This window comes from Rousettus aegyptiacus, unplaced genomic scaffold (genome assembly GCF_014176215.1).
Source record: "Rousettus aegyptiacus isolate mRouAeg1 unplaced genomic scaffold, mRouAeg1.p scaffold_m13_p_8, whole genome shotgun sequence".
Classification (NCBI taxonomy): Eukaryota; Metazoa; Chordata; class Mammalia; order Chiroptera; family Pteropodidae; genus Rousettus; species Rousettus aegyptiacus.
In genome coordinates, this window is record NW_023416311.1 from 30,495,049 (window position 1) to 30,510,717 (window position 15,669).

Genomic DNA, 15,669 nt, shown 5'->3' on the forward strand with positions numbered 1-15,669 from the left:
AATTTTGAGTGGGCTTGCTCACATGTTTGGAGGTTGGCTAGAGGTCAGCAGATTTAATCTGGTCTCCGTCAGAGTAGTTCAGCTTCACTTGTCTCTCATCCTCTTCCTGGAAAGAACAGGCTAGTCTAGGGAAGTTCTTTTCATGGTCAGGGAAGACACAAGAGTATAAAGTCCAAACATGCAAGCACTTTTTAAGCACACACTTGTGTTATGTTAACATATCATTGGCCAAAGCAAGTTGCATGGTTAAAACCAGAATGAAGGTTAATTGGGGTGAGGGGTGAATAAATCATCTTCAGAAATGAGGAGAACAAAAGAACTATTTTTCAGTCAAGATCTATAACAACAAAACATAGAAACTATTGTTTGAAGGCAATGGAATGCACAAAATTGACACAGGACTTGAGAAGGTAGGATTACTGAGAACTTTTTATTCAACTTGTTTTTATTCCTGAGCACATGAAAAGATGGTCAGCTTCATTATCCATTATAGAAATGCAAAGCAAAACCACAATTAGATACCACTACATGCTTATTAACATGTATAAATTTTTTAATAAAATGAAATAAAAAATCTTGACAATACCAAATGCTGGAAAGTATGTAGATCAACTGAAACTCTCATACATTGCTGGTGGAAATGCAAAATGGTACAGCCACTTTGTAAAACATTTCAAGTTTCCTTTAAAGTTAAAAATATTTACAATATGATCCAGCAATACTACTTCAACACAATTCCCCAAGAGAAATGAGAACTTGTGTTTAGACAAAATCCTGTATGCTAATGTTTATAGCAACTTTATTAAAAATTGTTTAAAACTGGAAACCCCTCAAATATATTTCAATTAGTGAATGGATTAACAAACTGTGGCATAGCCATATAAGGGAACACTACTCACCAATAAAAAGGAACAAACCATTGACACACACAGTTACACAGATGAATCTTAAATATATTATGCCAAATGAAACAAGCCAGACTAAAATCTTATATATGGTACGATTCCATTTATATATTCTGTTAAAGATAAAATTCTAGAGATGGGGAATAATTCAATGGTTCCCAGGGGTTAAGAGTGGGGGGTAGGTTTTTGGCTATTAAGAGGTAGCAGAGGGCATTTTTAGGAGGTGGAATCGGGTGGTTTTGTAGTGTGAATTCAGCTAAAATAGAACTACATTTCTCAGAATTGCCTAACCTGCATAGTTTTCATTTAGGATTGGCTACAAGAAAAATTTGCATGAGATATGAGAGGTGGAAGTCAAGCATCAAGTATGTTTAAGCTTGGAAGCCCAGGTGGCATGCTGTTCAGTGGGATGTCTGCTGGCTCAAGTTGTTGGCCTAGGATGGCAGCCCATTCTAGTTTCTTTGGCTACCACCAGATCTCTTTGGAGGCAAGAACTGAGACTCCAGTTCCTTCAGTTCCTGCGAGATCTTCTCCTTCACCTTTTATGAATCCTGAGTCAGGTTCATGTGCAGTTCTGCTATGAAGCTTGAAATCTTTTTTACAGATTATCTACATCATCAATATTGGAGGCTTAGAGGTGGAAAGAGACCGATGTGGATCTGGTGAAAGGTAGACAGGGGTTTCATTTTCTTCCTCTACACTCCACAGCCATCTTCTCTTCCTAAATGCCAGCCCGCTGACTTCAGCAGACTCACAGACTGCTTATCCAGCTCCCTAGTGGTTTTGCTTCTCTGGTCATATCCTAACTAAAATACCTAATAAACACATAGGTTTCAAAATTGTCGATCCATACCACTACAATAAACAAAACTATTAAAGTTCAGGGTTTATTTATAGTTGTGTGTGTGTGGGTGAGGTAACATTAACAACACTAATATATACAATTTTTAATTACACAATTTGATGACTTTTGACAGAAGGGTATGTTCATGTAACTCACACTCATATCAAGGTATAGAGTTGTTTCCTCATTCTAGAAAATGCATTAGTGTCCCTTCCCAGTCAATCCCTCCTAAGAGAGGCAATCACAGTTCTAATCTTTTTCACATTAGATTTATATAATAGTTTTCTATTGCTGCCATCACAAATTTAACAGCTTAAAAACAACAAAAGTTTATTCTTTCATAGTTCTATAGGTCAGAAGTCCAGGTGGACTCAGCTAGTTTTCTGCCCACAAGGCTGAAATTGAGGTGTCCACAAGCCTGGGCTCTTAGCTGGAAGTTCTTCCCCAGAGAAGTTCTCCCCCAGAGCTTCCAGATCATTCAGGTTATTGGCAGCTCCTTTATGATTGTGGTTCTTAGATCCCTCCATCTTCAAGCCACTAATGGAGCATAAAATCTTTCCTGTGCATTTAACTTTTTTCGTTTTTGTTGTATCCTTTATACCTCCAGAGAGTTTTCTGCTTTTAAGGACCCATGTGATTAGACTTATGATTATGTGTAATCTAAGATAATCTCTCTATTTTAAAGTCCCTAACCTTAATTACATCTGGAAAGTCTCTTTTGCCAGGTAACACCATATTCACAGGTTTCAGGGATTAGGGTGTGAGCATCTTTTGTGGGGAGAGAGGCAATCTTCCTACCAAAATTAGTTACCTCCCCTAGAACTTCATATAAATAAAATCATACGTTTTATATATAAAACGTATATATATATACGTTTTATATATATATATAAAATTTATATCTGGCTTCTTTCGCTCTGCATAACATCTGTGAGATACATCCATGTTGTCGTGTGTACCAGTAGGTCATTCCTTTTAAATGCTAAGTAGTATGCATTGCATGAATATATAAGGGTTTCATTTTCCATGCTATTCTTAATGGAAATTTGTATTGCTTCTTGTTTTTATTATAAATTAAAAACAATTCTTTTTCAGGCATATGTCTCCATTTTTACTGTAAATACTTGAGTGAAATTGCTGAGTCAAAGAGCATGTATTTAATTTTACTTAAACAAATGGCCAAACTGTTTTTCAAAATGTTGTACCATTTTATATTCTCACCAACAATACATGAGACTACCAGTTGTTCCTCAACCTTACCAACATTTGTATTTTTAATTTTAATGTTTACTTTTTAACTGTTCAGGTGTGTGTAGTAGCATCTCAGTATAATTTTAATTTTCATCTCCTTGATGATTAATGTTGTCGGGCACTTTTTCATGAATTTCTTAAATATTTGTATATTTTCTTTTGTGAAGTTCAACTCTCTTGCCCATACTATGTATTGGGTTATTATCTTTTTATTCTGGAATTGTAGGGGTTCCCTTTACACTCTGGACATAAGTCTTTATCAGATACATGACTTGTAAACATTGTCTCCAGGTCTGTGGGTTGTCTATTTATTTTCTTAATGACTTATGAAAATAAAACAACAGTTTAAAATTTTCATTAAGCATAATTTATAATTTTTCTTTTTCTTTATGGTTATTGCTTCTCTGTCCTAAGAAATTTTTGTCTACCATCATCTCATGATGGTATTCTCTGATGCTCTCTTCTAAGTATTTTATAGTTTAGTTTTTAAATTTAGGTCTCTGATCCATTTCCAATTAACTTGTGCATATAAAGTGAAATAGAGGCCAAGAGTTCTTTCCCCCTCTCCTTATGAATATCCATTTGTTCAAGCACTATTTGTTAAACTGCTCTGACACCTCTTTTTGAAAATGACAGTTTAAGTGGGTGGGTCTATTTCAGGACTCATTTCTGTTTTACTGACCTATTTATCTAGCATACACTAATACACGCTTTCTTAATTATTGTAACTTGATAGTAATTCCTGTTATCAGGTGAGTACTCCAACTTTGCTCATCATTACAATCATGGTGAGAATACATAATTATTTTAGAAACTTGCTGCATTATATCCATTATGAATTTCTTCATGTTGATGAAAGGCTAAACACACACTGAAAGTTTTCTCATATTTCTTACATTTGTAGAATTTTTCTCCTGTGTGAGTTTTCTGATGTTGAATAAGAAATGAACTCTGGCTGAAGGCTTTGTCACAGTCACTGCATTTATATGGTTTCTCTTCAGTATGAGTTCTCAGATGCTTTGTAAGGGATGAGCTCTGACTGAAGGCTTTCTCACATTCTTTACATTTGTAAGGTTTCTCTCCTGTATAAATTCTCTGATGTCTTACAAGAGCTGAGTGGTCACTGAAGGCTTTCCCACATTCATTACATTTGTAAGGTTTCTCCCCAGTGTGGGTTCCTTAATTTTGAATAAGAGCTGAACAGTAACTGAAAACTTTCTCACATTCGCTACATTCATATGGCTTTTCCCCTGTACGAGATCTCTGATGCTGAATAAGGCCTGACCTGCCACTAAAGGCTTTCCCACATTCTTTACATCCATAAGGTTTTTCTCCAGTATGAAATCGTTGATGTTTAATAAGGATTGAGTTGTCATTAAAAGCTTTCCCACATTCCTCACATATACAGGGTTTCTCTCCAGTGTGTATTCTGTGATGTTGAATAAGGTACATGCTTTGGTTCAAGACCTTCCCACATTCATTGCATTCATAGGGTTTTTCTCCAGTATGAGTGATATGATGTTGAATAAGGGCTGAACAATGACTGAAAGCTTTCCCACATTTTTTACACTCATAAGGTTTCTCTCCACTGTGAATTCTCTGATGCTGAATAAGTGATGAACTCCAACTGAAGGCCTTTCCACATTCATTACATACATAGGGCTTCTCTCCAGGATAAATACTCTCATGTAGGAGAAAGGCTGAATAGTAACTGAAGAATTCCCACACTCATTACATTTCCAATGAGTAAACTTTCTGCTGTTTCATTGAGTTTGAACTTCCCCTGATTTCATTACACTCCTCCATAAGGTTTTCCTTGTGTTTAATTATGACTTGCCTTAAATCTTTCTTCTGATTTCCTTGCTGCCTTTCTAATGTGCCTTTACATTCCCAGGCTTCTGTGACTCTGGAGTCCCAGGAATCATCCTTTTTAAGTCTTTCTATTAGTAGCTCCCTTTCAGATGATACTTCTTCATACACTTCCTGCTTTGAAAGAAACTCTTTGGTTTCACGTATAGATTCGGAATCTGAAATAAAGAGTGAAAATGTTTATGTTCTCCATGTTGAGAGTAAGAAAACTGTTGAATTATTGTAATGGCTATGTGTGGTGCCAGGTGGGTGCTAGAGTAATCGGGGGGATCACTTCATAAGTTATATAAATGTCTGTCATACTGAAACTAATATAAAATAATAATAAGATGATGACAGAGGAGGAAGGGGGAAGGAGAGGGAGAAATTGGAGGGGGAGGGAGAGAGGAAGAGAATAAGAAGAAGACCATAGAGTTGGCAAGAGGATAAAAAAATAAAAATGATCCCTATTAAAATGTTTGTTTGAATATTTTAAGAAAGCGCCTCATGGTGGTGGAAAATTAGGTTGTTTCAGGGAATAGCAGAGCTGGGAGAATGACTAATATAAGGCACAATAGAAGGACAGACAATGAGAATGTGCTATTTAAGTGAACAAAAAACTGAACAGACTGATCAGGGAGAAAAATAAGCAGATAGAATGAAAATAAATGTTAACACAAAATAACTAAGGAAGGGAAGAAAGATGAAAACACAGGTTGAGAGCAAACAGTTTAAAAAAGTATTAGACAAAAATCACTTATTATAATGCCATCTGGAGACAACTATTTTTAACTTTTTAAATAGTTCTCTCCAGTCCTTTATTAAAGGCACAGATTTTTTTGTTTACCATATGCCTTAATTATGTTTTTGTGTCTCCACTAACTACTTTCCCCTTCTTTCTTTCCTTCATCCCTTGCTTCCTTCCATCTCCTTTCCCTCCATCCTTTCTTCCTTCTTTTTTTTTGTCACAGCCAAATTTCTCAAAAAGGTTTTGGATATTCTCTCATCACATACTTGTTCCTGAACTTACTGCAGTCCGGCTTTTCTCTGTTCTCATTGAAGTCCCTAACAATTTATGTCACCTAAATCCAGTGATCCTTTCATTCTTGTTTAGCTTGGCCTCCCAGTACCCCTTGACAGTGCTGACCATGCTTTCCTCCTAACAACATTCTCCCTGCCACCTCAACTTTGTTCAGATATAATTGACCTATATTCTCTCTTCACTTTTGTAATTATAAGCTCTCCAGGTTTTTCTCTGGATCTGTATTTCTTTGGACCTTTTTCTGCTGTGTTTTCTTAAATGTTGATAGTTCTTAGTATTCAATCTTCGGCTACCCTCTTTTGTCCCTGTTACCCTCGAACTACATTGTCTCCTTTAAAGACCTCATCCAATCCATGGTATTAACCGCCTTTTAAAAAATTGAAATATATTTAATTGACACAAATTTAAGGTGTACATGTTGTTTGGATATATTTATACATTGAAATATGATTGCCATTGTAGCTCAGTTCTCTCTCTCCCACACCCATAATAGCTAACTATTTACTATATATATATCCACTAAGAAACCTTGAATTCAATAGAGGCATATGTTAACTCATCCTCTCCCTCAACCCGTTCATTCCCAGGTTTCACCATCCAAGAAAACAGAACCACCAAGATTTTAAATTAAATATATTTTAAATAACACATCATACAACAATTAAATATATGTTGTATAAAATGAATTAAATACAAACAATACAAGCACGTAGGTAAATCTGGAGGGTAATAAGCATTCTTAAATTGTTTTATCCCATTATAGAAACATAACCAATATATGAATAAAATATGTGTGTATATGAAGTTTAAAATTTACTGTGAATTATAATATTGGACAAACATTTATATAGTGTTAATTAAGTGTAAGCTACTATTCTAAAAGATTAAATATATAAACACATCTTATCCTCACAAAACCTCCAAAAGGTTTTCTAGTTGAAAGTCAGAAACTTGAAAATAATATTGAACTCTTCCTTCTATCCTACCAAACACAACAAATAAATCACCAAGTTTTAAGGATTATACCTCCTCTCAAATTTGTCTCATATCTATTTTGTACTCTTCATTCCCACTATTACCACCCCAATTCAGCACCATCAACTCTCACCTAAACTAACAAAGCAGCCTCATAACAGGTTTGCTTGCATCCTCTCTTCATGCCATGCACCCAGCTCCAGCTCCATTCAAATCAGATTGTCTAAAACCATAGTCAGAGTAATCAACAGAACCAGATTATATAATTACCCAGATATTAAAACTATAAGAGATTTTAAAATATGATTTTTATGTAAAAGGCTCTAGAGGAAAATATAGATAATATGCATTAACAGTTGGGGAAATTTAGCAAAGAGATGGAAACTATAAAAGTCAAATGAAAAAAATATATGGTACAGAGAGGAAGAATGTCTTTGATGGGTGCAGAAGTTGTGTCAATAAAGGTAAGAAAAGAATCAGTAAACTTGTAAATAGGTTAACAGAAATTACCCAAACTAAAACACTAAGAAAAAAAAAGAGAGAAAAAAGAGAAAAAACAAAGTAACAGAACAGAAGAGTATCTAAGAACTATAGGACAATATCAAATGTTTTAACATACATGTAATTAGAATCCAGGATAGAAAAGAGACAGAGAGAATGGGAGAAACAATATTTGATTTGTTAATGGCTGACAATATTCCAATATTAATGAGAAACATCAAACCAAGGAACCAAGAAAGCTCAGAGAACCCCCAATAGGGTGATACATGCACACACATGCACACACACGGACACATCATATCCAAACTTTTGAAAATCATCATAGGAGAAAATCTTACAGATAGCCATAGAAAAAAGATGCATTTCATGCAAAAGAACAAAGATAAAAAATTACAGCAAAGTTTTGTCACAAACTATGTGAACCCAAAGACAGTGAAGTGACACATTTAAAGTACTGAAAGAAAACAAAAACCTGTCACCATAATTCCATATTCAGTGAAAAGTATCTTTCAAAAATGAAGATGAAATATAGACTTTTTGAGACAAGGAAAAGCTCAGAGAATTCATTGCGAGTAGACCTGAACTATGAGAAATGATATAGACAGAAGGTACCTGGTTATCAGTCAAAAACTTGGCTCTATACCAGAAGTCAGCATATTATGGCCCATGGGATAAATGTGACCAACCACAAGCCAAATCTGGCCACTCCCATTTGTTTGCATATTGTTTATGGCTGCCTTCATGCTATAATGTTAAGTAGTTGCAAAAAAAACCATATGGCCCACAAAGCAGAAAATGTTTATTATCTTGGCCTCTTTAGAGAAAGTTTGCCAACCTCTCATCTACATGAAAAAAAAAAGTGCCAGGAATGTCATAAATAAAAATAAATATTAATTTTTATGAATATATAATTTTTTCTTATTTTTAATTGCTCTAAAAGATAATGACTGTCTTAAACAAAAACAGTAGCAAAATATTATGGGTTTATAGCATACATAAAGGTAAAATGCAAGACAACAATTACACAAAAGATGGGAGAGAGAAATTAGAAGTTTATAGAAGGTTCCTATACTATACATAAAGTAGCATGTTATTTAAAGGTATACTGTGATTAATTAAAGAAGCATAGGAAAACCATTTAAAGAAACTTTAAAAATAAGGTTTAATAGGTCCAATCAAAAAATTGGAAGAGGATCTGAACAGACACTTCTCCCTAGAGGACATACAAATGGCCAACAAATATATGAAAAAATGCTCAACATCACTAGCTATTAGGGAAATGCAAATCAAAACCACAATGAGATACCATCTCACACCTGTTAGAATAGCTATAATCAACAGAACAAGTAATAACAAATGTTGGAGAGGATTCAGAGAAAAAGGAATCCTCCTACACTGCTGGTGGGACTGCAAAGCGGTATAGCCACTATAGAAAACAGCATGGAGGTCCCTCAGAAGACTAAGAATTGATCTGCCATGTGATCCAGCAATCCCTCTACTGAGTATTTACCCCACAGACTTGAAAACCCATATCCCAAAAGATATTTGCATACCAATGTTCATTGTGTGTATATATACACACACAATGAAATATTACGCAGCTATAAGAAAAGATGAAATACTGCCATTTGCGACAACCTGGATGGGCCTCGAGATAATCATGCTAAGCAAAATAAGCCAGACTGAAAAAGTTGAAAATCACATGATGTCACTTTTATGTGGGATGTAAATCTAAAAACAACAAATGAACAGGACAGAGATTCAGGGACATGGACAATGGACTAGTGGTTACCAGAGGGTGGGGAGTAGGGGAAGAGGGAAGAGTTAGACAGGGTAAAGGGGGTCAAATACAAGGGGGTTGGAGGAGGGTGAAGTGGATAAAGGGGATTAAATATATGGTAGCCGAAGGAAACTAGACTCTGGGTGGTAATCACACAATAGAATATATAGATGTCAAATTATAATGTACACTTGAAAATTATATAATTGTATTAACCAATGTTATCCCAATAAACTTAAAAAATAAAATAATATAAGATAAGGTATAATAATAAGCTGATAGTGGAGATAAATTGAAATAAAAAATGAAAAAACAGACAGAAAAAAATTATGAGAAAAATATGGAACAAATAGAAAACAATTAGCTGTAAGGAAGATTTAAATCCAACCATATCAATAATGATTTTAAATGTAAATGATCTAAACATACCAATTGAAAAATCACAGACATTGTCAAAATGCATTTTAAAATTAGACCCAATTGTATGCTGTCTACAAGAAAACACTTTAAATAGGTTAAACTAAAAGAATGGAAATATATACTATGCAACACTAATTAAAAGCTACCATGGCTATATTAATATCAGACAAAATAAACTTGCAAACATGGAATATTACCAAAATTAAAGAGGGATACTACATAATGATAAAGGGGTCAATTCACCAAGAAGACATAAAACTCGTAACGTATATATGCACCTAACAAAAGAATTTCAGACTACTTTAAGCAAAAGCTGATAGAACTAAAAGAAGATAGAGACAAACCCACAGTTATAGTTAGATAATTCAACTGTCCTCCATCAGTAATCAACAGAAGTCAGTAGACTGCAAATCAGTAAGGATATAAAAGACCAGAACAACACTGTCAAGCAACTTGACCTAATTAAATTTTTTTAAGTGTACATGGAACATTCATTGAGACTATACTATGGATAATAAAACAAGTCTCAAAAATTGTAAAGAATTGCAATCATACAAAGTATCTCTGACCACACAGACCTAAACCGCAAAATTTAAAAACAGAAATTTATTGAAAATCACCTAAAATTTGGGAATTTGTAAATAACTCATGAGTCAAGGAAGAGTGAAAACTGAATTATATTGAACTGAACAGAAATGAAAACACATCGAAATTGTGGAATGCAGCTAAAGCAGTACTTAGAAAGAAATTTATAATATTAAATATTCATATTGCAAGTGAAGAAAGATCTTATACCAATGATCAAGCTCCTACCTTAAGAAACTAATAAAAGGAGAGCAAAGTAGACAAAAAGTTAGCAAAAGTGAAAAATAAAAAGATAACAGCATCAATGAACAAAATTGAGAACAAAAAACTATACATAGAATTAATGAAATCAAAAGCTGGTTCCTCGAAAAGATAATAAAATTATTACACTCCTGGGAAGACCAACAAAATTAAAACATAGAAGATACAGATTATCAATATCAGGAATGAAAGATAGAAAAGCATTACCAGAGCTCACTCAAGAAGAAATAAATAATCTGAATGGTCCTCTACCTAACAGGGGACCCAAAATTCGAGGTTAAAAACATTCCAATAAAATAAACTCAAGACCCAGATGGCTTTACCAGATCAAGATTTTGGTGCCACATCTAACAAAATTTTGCCTTAAAAGGTGTTACGATGACTATCCTTAATGTTTCTTCTAGAAGTTTTACAGTTTTAGGTTTTATAAGTAGGTCTGTGATCCATTTTGAGTTACTGTACATGATGGGAGGTATGACTTAAAGTTTATTTTATGGATGTCCAATTGTTGAAAAGATTCTCCTTTTCACATTGAATTGTCTTTGCAACTTTTTCAGAAATTAATTGACCATATATGTGTGGGTTTATTCCTAGACTTTCTGTTCTGTTCCATTAATTTACATCTATCCTTTCAGCAATACTACAATGTTTTGGTTACTACAGCTTTGTAAGTCTTAAAATCAATATAATGAAGCTGTCCTTTTTCAGTTACACATATGGTGAACTTTAACTTACCAAAAGAAAAAAAGAAGACAAATTCTGATCAGGGATCCTGTAGGGGATCAGAGCTCTCTGGATCATAAGTAAAACTATGACATTTCATGCCATTAATTATAGAGAAAACTTATGTTCCAGTAAGCTTGCATTACAACATAACTTCCTTACCCCAAAATACTAGGCTCCCACAAGTCTCCACCTTCATATCCACGCCCATGTACCTCTGGGCAGGATTCAGCTCTCCTTCCTCCACATGGATAAAGTCCATTTCCTCATCTTTGAAAGTCACCAATTCCTGGAAGAACAAGCACATTCTTATAAGACCTGGTAATCCTTGAGAGAAGAGAACGATCTAGAAGAGAAAGTGTTATTTAATCTAAAAGTTAAATCTTTATTTTAATGATTTTATGGAATATTTTAAAGTTCCTAGGTATTAGTCTGTGTTAGAGAAAATACTAATAGCTAACATTTATAACTAATTTTCTATGTTATTTTCTAAGTCCTTTGAACTACCTCTTGCACTAATAACTATATGAAGTAAGTATTATTATTAACACTATTTACAGATGTAAAGATTGGAGCTAAGATTTAGACTCCAAAGCTATACTCTTAACTATACTCTTCTGCTTCTCACATATTTTACTAAATAAATCTAACATTCGGAATGACAAACATGTTAATTACTAACTATGCTATAGATAAGTCTCATGTGCAATTTATACTGATTCCTGGAATATTCTGAGCTTTTATAGAAATTCAGCTTGCTATCATGAATGCATATGGAAAGTCATGCTATCCTAAATAGATTACTTTTCTTTCTCTGTATTTGGGGCCATGACTTTTAGATTTGTCTTGTTATCCTTTAGTAATTAAAGTTGTTCTTAATGAATGGACTTACTAATTTTAATTGAAGATGATCAGCTGTTCTACAATGATTCAAACTTCTATGTTATATTGACGGTCATGTGCGTGTACTTTGGTGACCACAGTTAATTAGAAAAGACTTTAGGAGAAAGTCAGTCAATAGAATAAAGGGATCAGAAGCATGGGATTTAGAATCAGACATAGCTGGTTTCTAATGAGGGTTCAATCATTTTATCATTTGAAACAAGTTACCATGAGCCTCATTTTACTTTAAAATAGATATCATCCCTAACTTACAAAATTTGTTTAAAATAAATGTAATAATGTCTGAAAAGTGGCTCCAAATGTTGGAGTTCCCCAGAGCTCAGTCCTTAAACCTCTTCTCCATTTACTTTCAAATACCTATAAAAAACCTATTATTTCTCCTATCTTTTTAAAAACCTCTTTGGTCTTACTAGTCCTTCTAGGTATCACCCTACTTTTTTCTTTTCCTTTACGGTAAAACTCTCCAAAATAGTTGTTTATAGTCTCTGGTTCCAATTTCCTCCTATTTTCTTCTAAACCCATCCCAATCCTGCCTTCCCTCCTACTACTCCATGAAATTGTTCTTGGCAGTCATCAATGATCTTCATATTTTTTAATCCAATGATCAACTCTCAGGCCTCATCTTACTTGACTTAGCAGCAATATTTAACACAGCTCTTTAAAACACTTGTTTCTATTAGTTACCATGATGCCACACTTTTGGCTTCCCTTTACTTCATTGGCCATATCTTCTCAATCTCCTTTGCTGGTTCTTCTCCATCCCCTTGATTTCTAAGTTTTGGAGAGCTACAGAACTCAGTAAGATCTCACCTCTTTTCTATCTATGCTTATTCTCTTAGTGATTATAGTTTCATACTTTAAAACTCAGATTAATCCCATATTTAAAGCTTCAGCCTGAGCACCCCCAACTCTTCAAGAAAAAATTTCTTTGGTTCAGTTCTCTACAATGAATTTCCATGAACCTCTGAAACAAGGTGGAAGAATGAAACAAGGACATACTATAAACACCAAGCTAAGATTTCAGGGGAGGGAAATTAAACTTAAGCTTACCTGGAACTCATCAGGCAGGAGCTCAACAGTAGATTCCATTTCTTCTGTGCTCTGTGTTTGGGGCACAGAAGCATCCTCAGTAGTCATGGCTAGAAGGAGAAGAAAAAAAAGCCATAAAGGAGATAAAACTCTATTTTCCTACTTCCAAATTTACTAGGACAAAAGCTATCACAAGCCAGCTGAATTTATATATATACAGATATCTATCTATCATCTATCTATCTATCTATCTATCTATCTATCTATCTATCTCCTACTTTACTTAACTTAAAAAGCTCAGATGAGGATAAAACAAGACAATAAAGTGAAAGTACTTTGACCAAAAAAGTTAAACTCACAGATCCACAATACATCGACCTTTTGAAACAGTCTAACAGGGGTGGAAAAGTGTGACCTGCCCTTCATCTATAGCAACCACTATAGAATATTCTCCCTTGCATGGCTTCAGAGGGAATATGGATGAGCACAGAAGTGCTAAAAGAAAAAGATGGGACTGGAGAATGTGCTACAAGAAACCTGTTTAGTGATTCCCATACGTGGTGGCTTACTGAGAGTTTCTCTACTTCAGGGCCTTCCCCTGACATGTGTCTGCTTCCCTTTTCTATCATACAGGGACAACTAACCTTTTCAATCTCATCAAAGACATTTCCTCCACTTGTCACTACTTTCAATTCCACGCTCATTTCTGCAATTCTTACCTTTCCCCCCAACTTTAATGGTTAGATAATCCATGATCCGCTTCTCTTCTTTGTCCTGTTATTGCTTTGACTTCCTCCTTATTCACTGTTTCAGATGAGATAAACATGGATTTTCAGCAATGCGTAATCTTTGTGCTTCTTTGTGTAAATCATTCAACTCTGAAGCTTTGGAGAAAGATTTCGATGTTAGGCTTGCCCTCCTCTGGAATTGATTCCTGCTCCTTGAAGCATCTCCCTCTACTCCCTCCTACTCCTAGGAAGCTTAGTCCTATGCAGAAGTAATTCTACTTTGCTTGGAACCTTTATTATTTAAGGCTGGAAGACCATCCTCTGGAGTACCAAGATAACCCACTACATGGCACATCAGGGCAAAAAAAAGAGGGTGGTGGAACTGTTAGACTCAGTCATACATCTGGTTCCAAATCGTGCAGAAACTCCCAAAAGACCCTAAATGTCACAAGTGTCCATAAGGTGACCTGTGATTATGGTAGCAATAACTATAAGCAGGGCTCTCACAGTTGGTTCATCCTTGCTATTCATAAACACAAGACAGTTGATCAAGTGGGCCCTCACTAGTTCCTTATTTTAAGACCCTGAAAATATACAGGCCGAGGTTCCCTCACACTTTAAGTTAAACCCCTTGCAGTGGCGCCCCAAACACAGGCAGGCTCCCAAACTAATAAACGCTGAGGGGAATAAGTAAGATGCGGTCCCCATTTTTTTCTTTTTGTACCAAAATTTCAGAACCTTAAGGATCTTGGTGGAGTGACAAGATTTAAGGTCAAAACCAGGCGGCGGCGCTCTCGCTCGCCACACCTCAGAAGCCGAGCCCTCCGGCCTCTCCACGTGGGCTCCCAGAAGGCCCCGATCTGTCACGCCCACGTCACGCTCCCGGACTCCACTGCCCAGGGGGCTTAGCGGCAACCCTGCTTCCCCGCGCCTCTTCGCTCAGAGCTAAACCGACAAAGCCGGCTCGAGACCCAGCGGGATAGTCATCGATGCCGGAGGCGGAGCTGGATGCTGGCACGGCCCAACCGTTTTCCCACCGAGGCCCGAACCTGAGAGCCTGGCTCGAGCTGCGGTGGGAGGCATTAGAACAGCGGGTGGGTCGCGCAGACCCGCGTCTCAGGCCCAGCTTTCTCTTACCGCTGGACGGGCTGCGGACTTGGGCCCAGCCACTAGTCTCGATCTCCGCTGGGCTGCGCTTTGGGACGCGCGGACAGAGTCGTCTTGCGGACCCTCGGGGCTCCGAAAAGACAAAAGACTTAAGGCGGAGGCTCCGTCCGGAGTGGCATCTGCGCATTTGGCGACAGCCCCAGGTCGGGGGTCTCGGCGGAAGGGACTCCGCTTCCCAGAGGGCTCGGGGATACTGATGACTGTTCTGGCGGGGTTGCGGGAAGCGACTGCAGAATCGAGGGGAGAGAACTGCGGGCTTTCACTGTCAGCCTCCCCACCTGATAGGTCTTTCTGAATAAAATGAGAAGCTGTCGTTTAAAAGCCCCAAGTGATTTTCGTGCCTCATTATTAATTGGAAGTGGGGTGAGGACCTGTTACACAGTTTTTTTACCCTAGTATTTATCATTATTTCTTATAATAAAGCCTAAATCTGTAAGCTAAGTGCTAATGCTGATTTGAGTGAAAGCATTCTGGCTGGTAAATAAAAAGCATATTGTCCTGAGAAGCCATTGTCCTGATTGGCGAGATAGAAGAAGCAAGATTTGGAATGAGTACACAAGGAAAAGTTAGATGTGAGAAAGTTGCAAGGAAGGAGATTGGCTTTGAAATGCAGAGTTGTGCAGACCTGGAATTTAGGAACATTAATGCGGGAAAGGCCACTTCCCCTGAACCAAAGATCTTTGAGACAAAATGTACTTCTTAGTGTC

The 15,669-nt window shown here is 36.3% G+C and overlaps 1 protein-coding gene across 2 annotated transcripts; it reads right to left on the minus strand.

Annotated features, from left to right (window-relative positions):
* Positions 1 to 3,655: 3,655 nt before the first annotated feature.
* LOC107498131 (zinc finger protein 286A-like) lies at positions 3,656 to 14,615 on the minus strand. Of its 2 annotated transcripts, none has more exons than XM_036226227.1 (5): positions 14,534 to 14,615; positions 13,787 to 13,871; positions 13,089 to 13,177; positions 11,298 to 11,424; positions 3,656 to 5,027 (listed from the first exon to the last, which is right to left on the minus strand). In XM_036226227.1, exons 2-5 carry the CDS (start codon positions 13,818 to 13,820, stop codon positions 4,732 to 4,734), a joined length of 546 nt encoding a protein of 181 aa, XP_036082120.1. In that variant the 5' UTR covers positions 13,821 to 13,871; positions 14,534 to 14,615; the 3' UTR covers positions 3,656 to 4,731. The 2 variants fall into 2 exon arrangements, with proteins under 2 accessions (XP_036082120.1, XP_036082119.1); XM_036226226.1 differs by having other exon boundaries at positions 13,787 to 13,951; positions 14,534 to 14,613.
* Between the last annotated feature and the right edge of the window lie 1,054 nt (positions 14,616 to 15,669).

Bases quoted from the DNA above. Each gene is read 5' to 3' on its own strand.
- LOC107498131 (XM_036226227.1), bottom strand. From the start codon at position 13,820: ATGGATTATCTAACCATTAAAGTTGGGGGGAAAG. The intron at 13,178-13,786 runs GTAAGAATTGCA...TTCTCCTTCTAG, and splicing joins CATTAAAGTTGGGGGGAAAG to CCATGACTACTGAGGATGCT. The intron at 5,028-11,297 runs GTAAGGAAGTTA...TCTTTATTTCAG, and splicing joins TGGGAGCCTAGTATTTTGGG to ATTCCGAATCTATACGTGAA.